This window comes from Arvicola amphibius, chromosome 14 (genome assembly GCF_903992535.2).
Source record: "Arvicola amphibius chromosome 14, mArvAmp1.2, whole genome shotgun sequence".
Taxonomy (NCBI): Eukaryota; Metazoa; Chordata; class Mammalia; order Rodentia; family Cricetidae; genus Arvicola; species Arvicola amphibius.
In genome coordinates, this window is record NC_052060.1 from 32,421,371 (window position 1) to 32,441,688 (window position 20,318).

The following is a 20,318-nucleotide window of genomic DNA, read 5'->3' on the forward strand; positions in this document are numbered from 1 at the left end:
ACTGGAGAAAGAAATAATCTTGATTACTGAGGGTTTTTTGGCCATTCTTGGAAAGTACCTTTGACACTAGAGTTATCTCTACAGAAGATAATCAGCATAGAGCCCTTTTTGAATATTCCTGCATGCCAAGATTGTAGAGTAAACCGTTTGCACAGACTGCCTCCCATTTCCCTGTTGTACTGTGTGTAAACACTGGATTAATGCGGTTTATAGTTAGTACATCAATAGAAGACCTTAACAAAAATGCAGTGGTGCTAACAACTTCAATCTTCTGGGGATCAAGAGGGCACCTAGAAATGCAAAGTGTTGAAATGGTACAGTTGCTTGTGGTACATTTCTTTTTGCTCCTTTTTAGTACCAAAAGAGATAATCTTCACTCTCGTTATTAGTACAACAGTAATCAGTGCTAAAGTATACACTAGTAGTCTATTGGGAGTTAGTTGTGTCAATGCTATTTCTGAGATGGATTTCTCCTCCTAGTTAGGCCATGTTTTCAAAGCACTGGAAAAACAGCTGTTGGGTCACAGTGTCTCTGCTAGGAGGAGGGGATCGTTAGGACAGGGTGCAGACAAATAACTTAGCAGAGCACGGGGAGAGGAAAGAGCATTTCAAAGCGAGGACAATGAGATGTATTGTCCAAATACCTTACAACAAGCGCACAGCTGGTTTTTACAAGGTGTGTTAGGCCAGTCAACGACTGACATGAAAATGTGGCAAGAAGCAGCCTGGAAGTACATTATCTATGTCAGCAAGGTGACAGCTCAGGCAGTCCCGATGAACCCGAAACTGCTTTCGCAGATTACACCTGCTACTTTCCCCCCACCAGGTAAGAGAATCACATAATGGGCAATTTTAGCTAGCTACATTCCAGGTGCACAGCGACCCGCGGTTCTTTGTACACGGTATGTTTCTTTGATATTCACTCTCCCAAGTTCACTTTGCCTTTTCCAGCAACGAAGATGAATAAAAAGGCTCTGTGCTGAGCAGGATGCAGAGAGGACAAACACGCAGCATGCAGGTCAAGGACCATGCTACGAGAAAAAGAGACGGTGTCTTTAGAGACGACTTTATTTCTTCTCTCTGAAACAGAATGCTTTTCCAAAGACCCTATAAAAAGATACAAAGATAAGCCAACTTGAAATAGAAAATCGTTTGGAAAATAAAAGCTTCCTTTTCAGAGAGGAACTGAGAGCAGAAGGTGGACTTGAATGTCTAACTGCAAAGTAAAAGCACTCAGCTTTCTTTTCAGTTAGGTTGAATGTTAAATACTTAAAGCTGTGTCTATTAGTGTTCGACTAAAACTCCACAAAACTGGCCATCCTGGGAGTATAGAAAACTAGCCCAGCATGTGAATAGTAACGGCAAAGGAAGAGACTCCCGGGAAGAAAGCTCAAAACTGCAGAGTTGCAGGATCCTTTGGCCTCTAAGCCAAAAGTCTCTACATACAGTTGATACCTGGCGTCGGCAGTGTTTGATGTTTTTTTTTTTTTTTTTCCAACTCTTTGCTGCAAGGGAGGCTGAAAGGAAAAAGAAACCCTTTTCTCACTTTCTAAATTGTCATGAAATGAAGTGTAATAGCAGAAGCAAACCCAGATGACTTAGGGAACTGAGTTTTATCTGGGAGGAACTGCAGGAGGGGATGACATGACCGAGGAAATAATGATGATGATGATGATGATGATGATGATGATATTAAATTTGGAGAAAAAGATAAAGGGATGAAGTTGGAAGGGGGATGCTGGTGTGGGATGGATAGGGAGGAGTTAGGAGGAGGAGTGGGGAGGTGAATATGACTCAAACATATTACATGGGATTCTCAAATTAATAAAATGCTGTATTTTAAGAAAATAACAGTAGAAATATTTCACAGCGTATTTTTCAGTTTCTTTAAGACTCAATCCATAAATTCTAGAATTAAAGAAATATATAGCGAGAATGTGGTTTATGGCCAGTTCATCTCAGTACCTCCGCTGAGTTGCTCTGTTGAGACAGAAGCAAGCACTGTTCTCATGACTCACTGCAGAGGAAGGACCAGGGTGATGTAAGAAAGGCACTGAGGGCATGAACTTCAAGGCATAGACACAGTAGGAGAGCAATCACTTCCTTAACACCATACTGCCTGTCTTTCCTCTCCCTAGGCCCAGTTTCCAGTCAGCTACTTAAGAAAAACAGCAAAAACTAGCAATCCCCCAAATCAAAACAAACAACAAACCAAACCCAAATCATCACTGCTGAAGGAAGATTGACAGGGACAGATTCACAGCAGGTGAGGACAAGCAAGAGAAGGAAGCACGCTCAGGCGCATCACAGTGCCACCCCCATCCAGTCAGCCATGGGGCATTCTTTGCTAGATGACATTGTTTCTGAAAGTCACACAAAGGTCAGTTCATAAACCATGTCGGTTATGTCTTCATGTCCCTAAGAAGTCTCAACATCGCCTGTTAAGTGGGCTCTGCTCTTACCCACGATCTCAGTTAAGGCTACTATTGCTGTGATGAAACCCCACGACCAAAGCAAGGACAGGTTTATTTGGCTTATGGGGGAGGAAAGGGTTTATTTGGTTTACTCTTCCACATCATAGTTCATCATCCAAGGAAGTCAGGACAGGAACTCAAACAGGATAGGAACCTGGAGGCGGGAGTTGATGCAGAGGCCATGGAGGAGTGCTGTTGACTGGCTTATTCCTCATGGCTTGCTCAGCCTGCTTTCTTATAGAACCCAGGACCTCAAGCCCAGGGATGGCACTACCCACAATGGGCTGGACCCTTCCCAGCAATACATACTTAAGAAAATGCCTTACAGCTGGATCTTATTTAGACATTTTCTCAATTGAGGTTTCCTTCTTTAAGACGACTCTAGCTTGTGACAAGTTGACATAAAACTAGGCAGGGTACCTACTTATTTCAAGTAACGTCTTCTTCTTCTAAGGTTCCTGGTTAGTTTAATGAGCCACAGCTATTTGTTTCTCCATGATCCTTCTAGGGAAAATCTGCCTGGTTAAGCATTAAGAAGACATAGGACATTTCTTTGTCATGCGGTCTGAGTTCTTCCTCAATTGGAGGATGTTAACCTAGAAAATAATCAACGTCCAAAGAGCCACTAACCAGCCAATCACATCATCCAGCTGCAATTCCTTTATAGTCAGTTCCTTCCTGACTTCAATAAAGTAATTAGAACACAAACTTACGTTAAAGCTTCCGAGTAGTTATAATGAGGCGAGACTCCTAGAAACTTCTGTACTTCATCCATCACGGCCGCAGGGTCACTTCTTAGCTGCTGCCCGTCGATAATTAGCAACTGAATTACCGAAGTAGTAATAAGGAAGAAAAAAGACATGGATGTTGAAAGAACATGTGGAAACTGTACAATGACAAATTCAGGTACTTATCCAGGCACTGTCCTTGGGGAAATGCACACATTGTTGTGAGATGCAATCAAGTCATTTTCATTAGGAACTTGTAAATAAGTCATGCTAATTAGACATTCTGATACTATCTGAGAAGCCACAACAGTGTGGAGAGACAGTGTGCTTAGGAAAGTGACTGAGGTCCCAACACAAGGGTGGCATCACTCATGGTCACACCCATGACAACAGTACAGAAGGAGGCTTTCAATTAAGTCAGAATGCTGGCTCATGCCTCAAATCCCAGCACTCAAGAGACCAAGTCAGGGAGATTGTGAGCGTAAGGCTGGGAATAGTATGAGCTCCTGCGTCTTAAACATCAATAACAGTTACCTCCTTGCTCTGCCCCCACCTCTTAAACAGAAAGGTTATAATAAGCTTAAGTATAAGGAGATAGGGGCCTATCACCTCCCAATTCCATCCGGGAGCAGCATTTGAGAAATACTTTGATAACCCATGAGGAAAGAGGCAAGATTTCCAGAGACCTGAACATAGGCAGAATGATGCTCAAGAAATGAATGGGGCCAGTTGTGGTGGCGCACGCCTTTAATCCTAACACTCAGGAGGCAGAGGCAGGCGGATCTCTGTGTTTGAGGCTGGCCTGGTCTACAGTGTGAATGAGTTCCAGGATGGCCAGGGTTACACAGACAAACCCTGTTTCACAAAACCACAACAACAAAGAAATGAAGTGGAAGGGTAGGAAGGCTTGGTGTTTAAGAATGAGTAGCACTCCTGTAGTGCAGCAGGGGTCAATTCCCGGAACACACATAAGGTGGTTCACAGCCCCCTGAAGCTCCAGTTCCATGTGATCTGATGCCATTTTTTGGCCTCTGTGGGAACCCACACACATGTGATACACAGGCACATATACATAATAAAAATAATATATATGAAAAGAATCTAACAGGGACCACACCAATAATACTGGCACTTGGGAGGCTGAAGCGGGAGGACTTTCGTGGACATGAGGTCAGTCTGGGCTGTAGACTGAGACCTGCCTCAGGAAGACAAGTGGATGATAGCAACAAAACCAAAAGAAACCCAGGGCAAGAATTTGTTTCTCTGGTGAGTGGTGGACGATAACCCAGTCAGACAAAGTGGCATAGGCCATGACGGAAGCCACAGACCTTGTCACACAACCTTGTTGAAGCCCCCCTTCCAGCAGTTTTAGTTGTCTACACTGGATATTCAAGAGAACTTACCATGGTTAGACAGACTGCTACGTCTAACATGGAGTTACTCAGCTTTCACACATACCTAATGAAAATGAGCCGAGTTTTGGGGTTTTATTTAACTGTAATGTTTAATTAGCTGTAAGTTGTTACAGCCATCAGAGTGGACACATGGCTTTAGATCCATAGGACTCACGTCTGATGTCACTGGACTGCTTGTGCTATCCAGGGTAGGGACTACTGGGTGATCATGGGAGGTGACACCATGTAAAAGAGAAAAAGCAAGGTATGAGAGGAATGGAATCTATGACGGCTTCAGCATGTGTTTCAGAAGAGAAATCATGGCACTTCGTTAACTGAATTGGTGTCTGTCTGGTTTGGGGATGGCATCTCCTTTTATTAGGCTTTATTAATGTCAGAACAGGACCTGGTGAGCTGAAGCTTTTCCCGTTCTGAAGTCAGAGATGGCACGCTAATGCCACGAAACGAGTAAGGAGAATTAGCTTGAGATACTCTTAGAAAATTAACCCATCTGTGTCTGAGGCAAAGTTATCCACTTAATGAGATGGTTACATGCTGCATATCCCAGTTGCTTCATACCTGAAAGGGAGGGAAATACACAAGCCATCTCTCAATGTGGCTGGCATACCACCCAGGGACCAAGCATCTCTTCTGCAGAGTTCGAAGTTCCCAGGGTGCATGGGGGCCAGCAGAGATCACTTCATAGAAGCTAAACTTCAGAGCTGTGGGGTCTTCATGGGACCGCTGATGCTGCGGTGAGAAGGTGGCCAATTAAATTACCTTGAACTATAGACGTAAATAATTAAAACTCAATCTTTCCACAACTCTTAAAGCTTTAGGAAGGAATGCCACCCTACTGGAGAGTTATTTGTGTTGAAATTAATGAAAGATGAAACTGTGCTTGGAGCATCAAAGTTTAAACTAGTGAGGTCGTACTTTTTGGGAACTTAGGTAGTAGGGGCTAAATTTTGTTAATAGTGTTTCTTGACCAATATTACCAAGTTTTCCCTCAATCTATCCATTTTATTCTGGATGCAAACTTTCAAAATCTGTGTTCATGTTCCTTTGCCAGTCTATAATCGAACCAATCATCATGTTCAATAAATATCTCTATTAAGAAAACACCCTGCTAATCCTACTCCTAAGGTAGGTTTTGATTAGCAAGCCCCTACTGGTTACTTTAAATGCAGGGACTAATACAAACTCTTAGATACATATTATGTGAGATCTACAGATTCTGCCACACATTACCTAGCGTCTAAAAGCCAAGGTTATTTTATCTAATGGCAACCTCTGTGGTGAACCAGAATAAGAAAATGTAGAAAGCAGCAATTGAAATATGAAAATGTTTCCTAATGGCTCCATCTCAGGCCTATGGGCTCAAGAGAATCACGTTCTCCTTAAATTGATCAATAAGCACTCAGGCGCGGTGGCCAGTCTGTGGCTGTTCACCACATCCAGTTGAATAGCAAATTTGCTGCGACTGGAATATTGGTTACTGCACTGCAGGCTCCATCAGCCTCTGTTCATCCACTGTGGAGTGATTTATTTGCAATATTTATGAAGTTTTGTTGGTTCAAAGCCTTTTAGCCTTTGTGTGTGCGTATTCCCAATCTTTAGGGGCTAGGCGGTTGCCAATTCTCTGCTTTCCTTTTGGGCCACTCAATCTGCATTGCTTTCTTTTGCCCAGATACTTTTTGGAAAAAGTAGGTGGCAGAAAATGAAATTGCCAACTTGCAAATTTACGTATATTTTTATTGAGAGATGTTTCTGGATTTGTAATGAAAACTGATGCGAGGCTGTGGATTTCTGTGATCTTATCTTTCCAGGATGGCTCCATGGCCTCTTGTGCAGATGACCTCTATTGTTGCCTCTCTAAGTCTATCCCTTCCTGTGACTCTGCTCCCAGTCCCTGTCACTGAACCATCTCACAATGTGTCCTTCCACGTGTGAATCAGGAGTAACTGTTTCTGCTAACTAGAAAAAGGGTGCAATGCTTTGGTGCTCTTTCTTCTCTAATAGCACAGCTGTCAAGAAGTTAGCTACCAGGGCCTGTAGAGATGGCTCAGTGGTCAGGAGCGAGGACTCATGATAGAGGACCCAAGTTCATTTCTCAGCACCCATGCCGGCCAACACACAGCCACTTGTAAAACCAGTTCCAAGACATCCAACACCCTCTTCTGGCCTTTTTGGGCACCTGTACTTACATCATGCACACACACACACACACACACACACACACACACACACACACACACAGCCGCATGGGTAACTACATGGACAGATTCCCTCATTCAAAGAAGATCTGCCCTCCAAATGGAGGTTTTCCACTGTGCATGCTCTTCTCTCTACTGGGCACATCTCTTTCTTACCTGGTACCAGGAGTAAGCTCGGTCCGAAGGGTCAATGAGTATAGTGATGATCTTGGCTTTGGGGACTAGAGAAGCGGCCCTTTTCGGAGCTTCCTCTGAATGGAAGTAATTGGCACTCTTCTCAAACAGAAAGTCACTGGTGACGTTCGATGGGACTGGGAAGAAATCCATGTACCTAGGAAGGAGTATCTTTCTTCAAAACAAGCCTCTCACGTTTATACACTGCTGACTGAAGACGTTAAAGGCGGCCAACAAGTTCATCTGTCCCCTAGAACACTGACACCCACGCTTTGCAGTCGTCCCCTCCAGGTGGCAAAGGAAACATATTCAAAGCACTAGCAATGTCCTCCTACACAATACTTTTTGTTTTGCTTAACTTCAGAAAAAAAAAAGTTATGGGGAACACAAAGATAGAGGAACAAAGCGATCAAACTGTAGCTCCCGGGCAAAATGCATGGAAACAGAAGCCAGCACAGAGACCCCGAGCCAAAGAGGATGTGATAAAACAGAGGGTACATTTAGTTAAGACATTCAAAAGAATTCATACAAGGTAGTTTTTGTTATCACAGTAAACACACGTCACTCCACACCATTGAGTCTGGCTAGTATGTTTAATCATGGGATATCAGAGCACAGATTATTCCTGTTGTAAACACCGCCCATGTCTTCCCCTTTAAAAATATATTACCTTGCCTCTCTTTGGAATTTAGTACAAAATCTTATCAATATTTCCTGCATACGAGAAGTGAAACTGTCAGGAGTGTGAACTCAGCAATGTCTGCTGGCCCAAGCATAGAGATATAGACATCTGCTTAATGATCCGTTGGTGCAAGCATGGTCCGTCAGCATAACTACACCAGCTCAGGATAATTCATATTTCTATAGCAGTAAGGACTTTTGTTTAACATGGAACCTCCAGGACTTACATTTTATAATAATGACCTCACTCCACCCTCTCCTCCCTTTAACTTGCAAGTCACCGTGCCTTCAGGATGCGGGTAGCTCAGTAATTACTGAGCAAGAGCCATCATCAACATTCACACGATGGCTTCAGTTTCCAGTGTGGTTCATGTCACCCCAAAGGCCACGTGACTCTTTCTCAGATCATGTGACACTGTCTTTTAACCTGGTTGCGATTTTGCTAGGATTGCAGCTGTTATCCCAAAGCAAACCGTAACTGAGGAAACAGAAGTCTAGACACCTAGAGCAACAAAATCTTGCTGGGTGTTCCATGAATGGCCCCTCTGGGCCGGCCATTTGGCTCCCTTTCAAAGGAGAAGAGATATGAAGACATTGAGGGGCATGTGATCTGCTTTCTCTTGTGGTGTACAATGTATTTATAGAAGTGCCACATTTTGGCTTTCTTACTTAGATGCTTACGCTGCTTCTAGGGGCTGGGATTATCATGAGTGTCTGACCCTGTTTGCTACAAGCTTATCTCAAACCTGCTTCTTCTGAAAAAGCATCCAAAAATAATGAATAAAATGGACAGAGGTGCTGACATTTGATGGCTTTTAACAATGAAAGACAATCCCACTTTCTCATCTGTCTTTTATGCCTGTGACAATTCGGGCTTTGAAAAGCCCTGCAGGTCGTCCTGGCTGTTGGACCTATGCTGTTGATCTTCCCGAGTTTCAGAGGTTTGCACAGAAACTGGATCTATTTTGTTTGACCGCACTGCCTTATTCTCTAGGAGCTCAAAGGAGCAGACCCTTGGGGAACACGTGATTAGTGAACTAGCAAATACACGACCTTCTGGTCCGTGTTTCCAGAGTGGGACCTGGAATTTCTCCAGTAGGATTACTCTTGGAGACTAAATAATCAGGACAGTCAAAGGATCGGCAAGCCGATTACAGTGACTTCGCAGTTACATATGAATGTAGGGCCCACAAGCTTTCAGACTTCTGAAAAGAGTAAGACTTCTGCATCAAAAAAAGAGTTAACTCAGAAGATGTTCTTTGTGCAGCATTGTATATTTATCTGTGATTTATACTAACACTGAATGTCTTCTTAATTTTTTTGTGTCTGCGTGTGATGCATGTAGTGTGTGTGTGTGTGTGTGTGTGTGTGTGTGTGTGTGTGCTTACGCCAGCATGCATATGTGGAGGTCAGAGCTTGATGTTGGGTGCTTTCTCTGTTATTCTCCACCTTGATTTTTTTTTTTTTGAGACAGGTTCCTTTACAGAACCTGTAGTTGGCCATTTAAGCTAGACTACTGGCCAGCAAGCTCTTGGGATCCCTTCTCTTTCCATCCCTAGCAAATACTTTTCCCTGATCTGATCCTAAGAGTTTTCAATTGATTGTACTCAAAGCCAGGCTAAAACTGTCGAGGTTCCAAATGCTAACAGGGCTCTATGGCTGTCTACACACCCAATCTAACTTACCACTCACCCCTATACATTAAAAATAATTTAAACCACAAAGCATAAAACTTACATGTATGAGTAAGTCAGATATTTCCCTGAGACCTTCTCACTGCAGATTTTGGCTATTTCATCAAAGTTGAAATTTTAAAATTTTCATTTGGCCTATTTGTTTGTACCTTATTTATATACTTTGTGTACTTGTCAGTTAAGACAGTCCTAGCTTTACCCGGATCTTAGAACAAAAGCAGATTTGCACTAGATCAATTGTGTATAAGCAAATTGTTAGAATGGTCCCAGAACGCTTAGGCACGTAATTTTCAGCCCTGTGGAATCAAAACCCCCAAATCACAGTTGATGGGGTGATGCCTCACAGGGAACCCAGGCACTCTGCCTGGGAACACACCTGATGCTGTTGGGAGCAAAGCTGTAATTATAGCTATAAAATGATACTTGCAGTTACCATTATCTATTATTTGCATAAATTGCCTTTTATAATGTGTAATTTGTCAATCAAAAGCATTGGGAGAACTTTTGCAGAGCTGTATTTAGACCTATGATGCCTTCTTCATTTATTTACTTATGTTTTGCAGTGTTGGGTATTGACTCCAGGCCCTGCATGTACCAGGCAACACTTACCACGGAGCTATACCCTTGCCCCTAGAGAGTTATACTTAGCTATTTGTGTCATTTTCTTGTAAACCACTTGACAAATTTTTAATTTTTATTACAGTTTTGACACACATTATTAGCTTATGATAAAATATTTTCTCTGAAATAATTTATGATTATTTATATTGGATTATTATATAATAATCAAAATAGATTATTCTTAAGTTCCAGTAGCACCGAGAATTTTATTAGTATTTACTCTTAAAGGTTTTTTTTTTTAAGCCCTAATTTTGTGCCAGTATCAACGTTCTACCATTCTGTTTGAGAGAGTGGTTACAGAGACTGAAGTAGTTGTTAGTTTATTTAAGACTACAAATTAGTTAATATCTAACACAGTGTGGAAGAATGGGCCATGAACTACAGGACAATTAGGATGCAGTGTCTGTAGATTCTTAAATGATACTCACCTCATTAGTTTTCTAGATTACTCACAAGGACCTATTGCGACAGCTGGTCCTTAGACAATTGAGATCATGTGCCAGATTGTGCGATCATGACCACAGAGGCTTATGACTCTCTACAGTGAATGCAGGGAGGTTATGTCTAAGTGCTGGGGGGATGCACTGCTTCCCATAATGCTCAGCATTTGACATCAGTAGAAAGCACTTCAAACACGTCTTAGGATCAACATGCTATTTTGGTCCATCTATTTTTAACATTCCTATAGCTCGTCTATATTTAAATTACTTCTAATTTTAATCATTTTCTTCAGATACTTAACACGTTTTAATTTTAACTTGAAGACAAAAATTAATTTTTTATTTATACCTTCAAAATTTAGTTTACAGCTTTCATTATTCATAAAATATACATACATTTCTACTTCTAGCTCCTTTTTTTGCTTCCTCAAAACATGATAGGAAATGATATATTCTGACCACAGCATCGCTTCATGAAAAGTGCACTAGGGCAGAGTGACATTCCTGGGGCGTACTCTACTTCTATGAATGCACATCTGCAATTCCCTTCAAAGACAGTTAACACCAACTGATACGTGGGTCTTCTGCAGCAAGCAGCCCTCCCAATAACTGGCAAGTCTTTCTGAGAATAACTTTTGTGCTTCTTTATGCTGGTGAACCAGTTTCTAAGAGGTGTAGCATGAATTTTATCTGTGGTCACAAACTTCTCTGTTTCTAAATATTAGCACCAAGTTTATACTGTGCACGGTACATATACTTTTAGATTTATACTAGTAACCCATCTTACCAATCAATCCCCCTGTGGTAGTTATTTCTATTAAAGAACTGTACCTCCTCAAAGGATTTTGGGCTGGGGGAGTTACTAAGGATGGAAGGATGCATAATCAGGAACAGACACAAGGCAGTGGTACCTGAAATGACAGCAGGGATTAGAAATCAGTGAGTGCAGAAGACAGTTCCCTACCTTTAGTATTTCAGTCACTAATAAATCATTATTATAACCACCCAGGCAGATTCTTTCAGTGGACTCCTCGGCAAACCCAACAGACCACCAGCAGCTATGGGAGGCATGTTCTTACCAATGGAGAAAAAAGATGGGAGGGGAGTCCCTGCACCAACGCTGGGAAATTGGCTTTTAATGTCAGCTAAGTCACTGGTTTGATCTGTAACTTCGGCTGTTAGCTTTTCTTTACTGCAGTCTTTTCAAAGGAAAAAAAAAATCATCTCTTCATCTATTCCACAGATTTTCTCGGATGCTAAACGTCACCCTATTTGCCCTGCATGCATGCTGTGGTTGTTTAGTTTGGGGTGTCTGTGGAACTCCTAACTACAGAAGTGGGAATGTCTTTGACTCCTTGATCTGCTTTTCGGACCCTTTCCTCCCACTGGGTTGCCTCATGCAGTCTTGATATGAGGGTTTGCGCCTAGTCTTAGTGCATCTTGTTACGGCACAGTCGGTTGATATCACTGGGAGGACTGCTCTTTTCTGAAGGGAAATGGAGGAGCAGGAGATCTGGGGGAGAGGGGAGGTAGGCGGGGGACTGGGGGGAGTGGAGGAGGAGAGGAAGTTGTGATTGGGATGTAGTATATGAGAGAAAAATAAACAAGAAGAGGAAAAGGAAAAAGACATTCTATAACTCATGATTTTTTAAATTAAAAAAATGTAAGTGACTTTTTTTAAAATTAAAGGACAAGGAGAAAAGTGAAGCTAAGGGGTATGGGCGTGTCCCAACTGACAGTCACAGAGAGGAGAGTCAGGAAAACTCTAGGACCAAGCATCTTGGTGCATTTTCAGCATCACTGGCTAATGAACGCTGTGACTTAACTTCCTAACCTGTCCGTTAGGAGAGAAAAGACTCACTGTCAGGGTCCCACCAGGCTTCTGAAGTTACACTATAATAATTGGAAATAGTCCCCAAACAGAACCATGTAACATTTGCCTACTTCAGAATTTAGAATGGGTTAACTTCATTGGATGATGTAAATGACAACTCCCCCGCCAAAAAAAACTTGGAAGATTAATTTCCACAAAACAATCATTTTTCTATAACGATTTAATGCCAAAGGCAAAAGCCATATCTAAATAGCAGCATAAATGTCCCTTTTAAAACTCAGCAGGGTTTAGGGTACCGGGTAACACTTCTGCTGCCACTTGACATCAGCTAAAGTGTCTGCATCCAGTGTGGTAGGAGAAGCAACGGATCCTGCAGGGCTCTGATGCAAGCTGGCTCTGCCAAGATCCAGACAGAGGTGAGCAATGATGACAGGGTTACGTGCTGACCGAGCCAGGCCGCTGAGGTCATTTCCAATGTTTTCCTAAGCATCCTTAGACTTTGAGTAAATAAGGACAAGGGAACACACAAGAGGAGGGATGCCTGCCGTTCTCACGCACACTCTCCGACTATTTGCAAAGGCCATTAAAAACAATGACGCATCCACATCTGCTGATCTTGCACAGAATTCAAAGTCATTCTCAGAGGCGAGGAAAAGACTGCCACACGAGGCAGTTTTCGTAGCTGTTTTCTATGAAGACAGAATCCGAGGGCCCCCAAGTAATTTATCATGCAGGATGCAGCTCAAATGTTTGGCATTAAAACTTCCACTGGGCTTCACGTGCATAGTGAGTTTCACAGAAACAAGAAGTTTACGGGGGAACAAATTGCATGCCAGTTTAAGAAGGTGTGCAGCCGATTCCTCCTGGGTTTGAATAAACAGCTTGATAGCAGAAAGTTTTGTTTATGTCTAGTAATTCTGCTTGTCAAAGATTTTTTATTTTTTGGATCGTAAAAAAGAAGTTATCTCTGCAAGAATGTAAACTGTATCTGAAAAGTCGAGACCGTTTTTTTTTTTGTTTTTTTGTTTTTTTTTTTTTTTTCCGGAAAAGATTTCTTATAAAGATCCAGGTTACTTACATATATCTCTCCCTTGGCATTTGAGCAAATCCTGTCAGTCACTTTCTAAATACAAAATTAGTTTTAGTTTTAGAAATGTTAACTACACTCTTCTGGAGTAAGAGCCTTGGGGAAAAAATAAGACGTGCCAGCACACTGAGTGCTGTCTTTCAAATGACATCCATGCCACCCCCCTTTAAACAGCCTGACAAAGCCTTAGTGTGGTACCCAGCTGAACAAGATGGCATTGGAGTATGTTGTAATGTATGTTGTCACTTCAGCAGCTTACAGGAGGCTCAAGGTCCTGCTGCAACGAGGACTAATTGTCTAGTTGTTTTGCTTTATTTGATAGTAATATTAAAAGTGCTTACCAGTTTTCTGGGGTCCGATTACCAAGAATTTTGGTAAACGATCGCAGGTTTTTTCTTTAGACCAAATGTCTCTGTGGCGTTTGTCATCACAGGGGTTCTGTATGGGAGAGGAATATAGAGAGGTTATGTGTGTGTGTGTGTGTGTGTGTGTGTGCATCCATTTTTGAGCTAGAGTCGCCAATCTTCATTTTGAGATGCCCAAGGAGGCAGCATGATAAGCTAGGGGTCTCTTTCGGAAACTGAAAGCTGGGAGGTGGCCTTAGTGAAGCTCCGGATTTCTTTCAGTCCTTCGGTTGAGAGTGAGGGAGTGGGATGGGGAGAGGTAGATAGGCAAGTGTCCAATAGATCATGTTCTCCTGCTCCTGGCAGTTCTACAGTTAACCTCTCCCCTTCAAGATGCAAGCCTGTTTGGAATACACTATTATTTCTATTAGTCTACAGCATTTCGTTCTCAACCTGTGGGTCACAACCCCTTTGGCAAACCTCTATATTACAATTTGTAACAGCAGCAAAATTACGGTTATGAATGAGCAGCATAAATAATTTTATGGCTGAGGTCACCATACATGAGGAACTGAATTAAAAGTTCACAGCATGAGGAAGGCTGAAAACCACAGCCTAAAGGGAGATACAGTCTCAAGCATTTGCTAAAGTGCGCTACTTAAGGTTCCCTTGGACCTTATTATTTTTTTTTTTCAGAGTAACTGAATCAGTCAATTCCTTCCATGTACCTTCAAAATTTGGTAAATACACATCTAAAGATGTAACTTTGCTGACTGTGATGCTGAAAGTCCCCAATTTTAGAAGTGTAAAATGAAGGTGAACTGTTATATTACACAGGTTACCTTTTGACAGATTGTGTATTTGTATCTAGAACATACTTTCTGCTAAGATACAGTATGCACATTAATGTAGGGGGAAGATTACAGCATTCTTTAGTACTATCTCATGAATGAGCAAACAGAATCACTCTTTCCTTCTGGTCAGCTAAAACTATAGACCTGTGAAGTTAAATAGACTTGCTTATATGAAGCAAAGACAAGAGTGATGGATTTCTTTTAGTTGCAGCTCTGTACAGCAGTTTGCTTTAAATCACTCTCTCATAAGGATAGTGATTCCAGCTTAAAGATAAGGGGTGAACCCACTGGGGAAGTTGGATGTGTTTCAAGTGGCTAGCACTAGGTGATTTGTCGTGGGTAAGAAGAAAGGTTGCTTGTGACACCAACAAAAACTGATACAGCCTATCAGCACTGAGCTTCTTCCAGAACTGCTAATGTGGACTGGTATCTACAGACTGTGTGTGTGTGTGTGTGTGTGTGTGTGTGTGTGTGCGCGCGTGCACGGGTAAGGCTGACTAGATGGCCAATTGCTAAAACACTACTTATTTATCATGATCTGTTTTCAACTTTTGGAAGTCTGAACATTGACTTCTCACTCCTGCTTGAAAACATCACTGCCTACAGAATCCTTCACTTAATACTCTATACTTTCGTATGGGGAAAGGTTAGCAGTAATATAGGCCTACCATTCAGTAGGAAGTAGTTTCTTAGACCTTAATGTTTCCCAAATGCACAGTTTTAACTCAGATACTCTGAGTTCTCACATTTGGATAACTTCACACAACCACAAACAGTTTGTGGGACTAACTATTTGTACCAATTATTGATCTGATTTTACCTGCCAGAGAGGGTCTTTCTGATCAGGAAAGAGCTCAAAATACTTGTGAGCCAGCTGAGCTGGAGGCAGGGTGTGAAGACGCAGGTTGGTCCAGGTCTGCACAAAGTTGGCTAGATTCACAAATGTATATAATCCCAGTCGGTCATTTCCATAGTTAGACAAATGGGTCATGAAAATACTGATCTGAAAAAGGTAAATAAACTTTGGCATAAACACGGATTATTTTAACACTAGAGGGTAGTATGATCATACCAACATTAGATTTAGCTTTTTGAATTAAATGGTCTGTATAAGGATTTTCAGTCAAGACCTAAGAAAAAGTCACCTTGATATCCGACATGATACACGGAAACGCAGTCCGCACAACATAAGACGAAGCATCAGTATCCTGTACTTCACGGGGCAGAGTCTCCAGGCTTTCATGAGAAAAGTTCTGAACGCGATTATTCAGTTGTGTTCTCGCCCCTCTGCCTGAACAGATCTTAGAACTTTCAAAATACGTGGAGGGCGACTTTTAACTAGTGTCCAGCTTGTCAGCGCAGCCACAGTTCTCTGATGAGCCACATCATTCTTATTCTTTTCGCTCTTAAAACTGAAGCCTTAAAAAATTATCCTTCTAGTTCCTCCCCCTCCTCTTTCTTTTGCAAAATGATCTTTTCTTATTTTACATACCAATCCCAGTTCCTACTCCTTCCTCTACCCTCCTCTCACTCCCCCACCTTCCACCCACCCAACCCCTCTGAGAGGGTGAGGCCTCCCATGGGGAGTCAACAGAGTTTGGCACATCACTTTGAGGCAGGAGCATTATATCTAGGCTGAGCAAGGTATAGCAAGAACCTAGAAACAACCTAGATGGCCCTCAATTGAAGAATGGATAAAGAAAACGTGGTTTATTAATACAATGGAGTATGATGCTGTGATACTAACGCAACTGCGCCCACTATTCAGTCACTAAACAGCCGTTTGTATTGTGATGGCGCAGGGTATCTACCTGTTTACTTGCACAACTACAGAAACGAAAATGGCAGCAGTATTGATACAGTCAGCCTATCCAAAAAAGTTACAAGTTAGTTGTTGATGTTGCTTTGCTGAAACTGAAGCACATTTGTAAGAAATGAGGCAATATTTATAAAGTATTTAACTCAGCTCCTGTCTTAGTTGAGATTTTTTTTTTTTTTTTGGTTTTTTCGAGACAGGGTTTCTCTGCAGCTTTTTTAGAGCCTGTCCTGGAACTAGCTCTTGTAGACCAGGCTGGCCTCGAACTCACAGAGATCCGCCTGCCTCTGCCTCCCGAGTGCTGGGATTAAAGGCGTGCGCCACCACCGCCCGGCTAAGATTTTTTTTTTTTTTTTTATTTCTGTGAGAAAACACCATGACCAAAAGGAAGTTAGGAACAAAAGAGTTTCTTTCATCTTACAACTCTCAGGCCACACCCCATTGCTGAGAGAAGTCAGGGCAGGAGCTCAGGGCAAGAATGAAGCAGAAGGCCTGAGGGATGCTACTAATTTGTCTGCTTCCCTGGCTTTCTCGGCTTGCTTTCTTAAATACCCTGGACCACCTTCCCAGAGATGGCACCACCCACAGTGAACTTGGCTTTCTTTCCCACATCAATCACTGATCAAGAAAATGCTCCACAAACTTGCTTACAGGCAATCTGATGGACACATTTTTCCCTCAATGGTTCTTCTTTGTAGCTTGTATTAAGCTGACAGAATCAGAACAACAAAACCAAAGCAAACCAAACCACCACCAGGAAGGATATTCCATGAGAGAAAAGCCTCTAGTCTGTAAGCACAGTGCATCGCCTAGGTTTTCAGTTCCACTTTTGTGTGTCACCCTAACATCATATAGAGGACAATGCAAGCAAAGCGAGGCGTGCTGCCTCTTGACCTTTTGAGGTTTTGGACTCCAGCTTGGAATTTGTTTTGTGCTCTTAAAGAAATAGAAGGCAAAAAAAGGGAGGGGGGTTGCAATTCTTCAGGATATAAAACACTTCAATTTCTTTTAAAAGTATTTTTTAATGGATCATAATTTCCACTCAGAAATGGATATTGTTCATCTTTTGCCAAACAAGCAATCTATCCAAATTTTCTTTACAAAGAAAATTTGTATTTTAGTTACAAGGCATATGCAACAAGCAATAGGATTGGTGGGAGCAAACGTACAAAGAGAATATATTTGTTCAGAAAGTTAGCTGTTGCCCCTGGCTGCCTTTCAGAAGTGGAAAGTAAGTCCCTATTGCTGAAGATACCACTTCCTTCAAACACAGGACTTAGAGAATCCTAACCGGACCAGACCTGAAAGCCTTCTCCCTGAGGATTAGCTTTCATGGTCCATATGCCATTCAAGCCTCCCAGGGAGTGAAGCAACCAGTAATCCTACCAAGCTATGGTGCTTATAAACTTCAACAACTATTAGCATGTCGCACTAACTCTACAGGTGCAATAGAGGCACTCATGTCTTACTGGTAACTAGCAACTCTCTAACTGGACTTAAGGAAAACTCAGTAGGGGAGGAATCATGCCCAGCACTGGAAATCAGCGAACTGCCTCAGTCTAGTGAGGTCATGGATCTTGGAGGAGAACCGACAACCATCACTTTACTAAAGCAGAGTAAGTTTTAACTGCATTCTAAATATTTACCCTCATACCTACAGGAAAGTGTAGCTCTCACCTACCCCGTCAAAGAAATCTCTCTTTGCGACACATGGAGAGTATTACAGAAAACCACAATTGACCAAAAAAAAAAAAAAAAAAAAAGCAGAGAACAAGTGATCATGTGTGCCCAGTCCCAAATGATACAACCCAACTTGGGAATCATTGTGGAAGAGGGAGTGGGATGGTTGTAGAAACCAGAGGAACAGGCTACCTGCTGTGAGACTGTGTCTTCTAGAAATGTCAGGGAAGCTATGCCATGTAGTCTCAACAATATGGCTACGTACGTAAGACCTAAACAAGGATGATATGCTAACAGATATGCTAACACGGAAGGAGGGAGTCTCATGGTTTCCACCTCTAGACAGAGAACTATAGTCAAAGAAGAAATGGGAAAGGTGGGAGAAATAGTCTTCCCCAGGGAAGAGTCCCCTCAACAGGTTATCCAGTACCAATAGTCAGTCTTGAGATCGTATGTAAGACCACCAAATGAAGAGTTGCTAAAATATTGTAGAATGTAAAAAAAATCTGAAATTAAAAATACAAACCAAACAAAACCAAAATTGTTAGTCTCCTTGAAGATTTATTCTTGTTTCCTCTAACTTGACACTGCCCATGTTCTCCTCACACCCTGCTGTGGCATGTTCCTCTCCAGTAATTTCCTTCCTGGCCATTTCTCTGCTTCTTTTGCCGATAAACAAATTTATATGTCTTTAGCTTTGTCCTAGACACTGTTTAAGAAGGTAGGCTCTCATACCTTCTGGCTCTGAGCTCTTTAAAGTTTTCAATTCTAAGGATTTTATCTAGAACAAATAACATGAGTTAACAGTAGAAGCGACCTTAGGGTTGCCATTACAGTCATAAAGAAACTCAGAGCACAGCCTGTTGTGGAACAAACAATAGCTATTTATAGTATTATAGTCATTGATGCTCCTGCTAGTTTGAAGAAACACAATTTTTCTATTTTATTGCAGTGTTCCAGCAGCTCACCAGCTCAGATCTGCCACCCCTTGCCACTTATTTTTCTACATCCATCTTCTGATCTTGTCTGCAAGGCAAGATTCTACTGGCAGCGACTTGGGATTTCACTTCTAGCTTCTCTTTTTTAAATAATTTATTTTTATTTTTGTGTGTTGGTGTTTTGCCAGCATGCATGTCTATGTAAGAGTATCAGATCTTGGAGTGATAGAGAGTTGTGAGCTGCCATGTGGATGCTGAGAATTGAACCCAGGTCCTCTGAAAGAACAGTCTGTACCCTTAGTCACTGACCTGCCAGTGAGACTAGGAAGCAGTTCTCCCATTGATTTCCCTCCCAACATGGAGATATTAAAGCACAGCTTCAGGGAAAACACAATGAGAACTACTAACATCTTAGTGTATGGTCCTAATCTCTTCCTCCTCTTCTTCTTAAAGTTATCTAATTAACTGCATTGAACTCTGCTCCTCAGGTCTAGAACAAGCACTTTCACTTGCTGAGGCCTCTCCCTGGTAGCCCAGTCCCTTCTTGTATGTGTATCTGATGCATCCACAGGGAGTTGAGTGGGTTTTCAGACCCAGGAGCATACGGAGACCAAAGGAGGGGATTAAGTTTTCTTTATAACTCTCCACTGCATTCCTTTGAGGTAGGATCTCTCTTTGGAAACAAACCTTGCATTCTTTGGCTAGGCTGTTTCTCTGGGCTTTGTTCTTTATCTGTTTGTCTCTAGGTGGAATCACCACGTTGATTCAAACTATTCCTACCTATATCCTTTCCCTAAATTTCACATGTGAACATCTAAGTATCTAATTGAGAAGTCTTTCATCATTAATTTATTTTTATCTCAATTAATCTTAGCTTTCACAGTCCTCTTGGGCTGAGGGTTGGCTTTCAAGACACTGTAGTGGGGAGTTACTCTTCTACATTCTCAGCCCAGACCCAGACACAGGTTGACTGGGTGGTTTACCAGTGGGTTCCATACATACATATGTCACACAAAGGGTTGTGAGACGATGCCCCCCCCCCCTTTGTGAGTTTTCCCAGGACCGAGTTTTCTGATCAAGATCTGGCCCTGATGTGTCCACTGTGGAGGGGCGTGGGAAGACAGTGATGGCACAATCATCAGACTTCTTTGGCTGAGTGCAACTGAAAGGCCTTCAGAAATGAGGGAATTTCGTGCTTGGGCAGGATTCTGACTTTGAGGCAGTCAGACGGAATCCCTGATGGTAGCTTTGCTCCTTAGCTAAGCACATACACCAGGCGCCTGAACCTGCAGTGTTCTGCACCCTTAAGACTAGTCTACCAAATCTGATGTGCTCTATGAAAG

At 42.1% G+C, this 20,318-nt stretch overlaps 1 protein-coding gene across 1 annotated transcript in view; it reads right to left on the reverse strand.

The window, feature by feature from the left end:
* Ndst3 (N-deacetylase and N-sulfotransferase 3) overlaps window positions 1-20,318 on the reverse strand; it is a 116,502-nt gene that overhangs the window by 12,121 nt on the left and 84,063 nt on the right. Inside the window, exons 6-11 of the mRNA XM_038311542.1 lie at window positions 15,362-15,544; window positions 13,685-13,781; window positions 11,210-11,333; window positions 6,969-7,143; window positions 5,176-5,346; window positions 3,188-3,297 (exon numbers count right to left, since the gene is read on the reverse strand). Coding sequence (XP_038167470.1) covers window positions 3,188-3,297; window positions 5,176-5,346; window positions 6,969-7,143; window positions 11,210-11,333; window positions 13,685-13,781; window positions 15,362-15,544 — 860 coding nt within the window. The remainder of the gene's footprint in view (window positions 1-3,187; window positions 3,298-5,175; window positions 5,347-6,968; window positions 7,144-11,209; window positions 11,334-13,684; window positions 13,782-15,361; window positions 15,545-20,318) is intronic.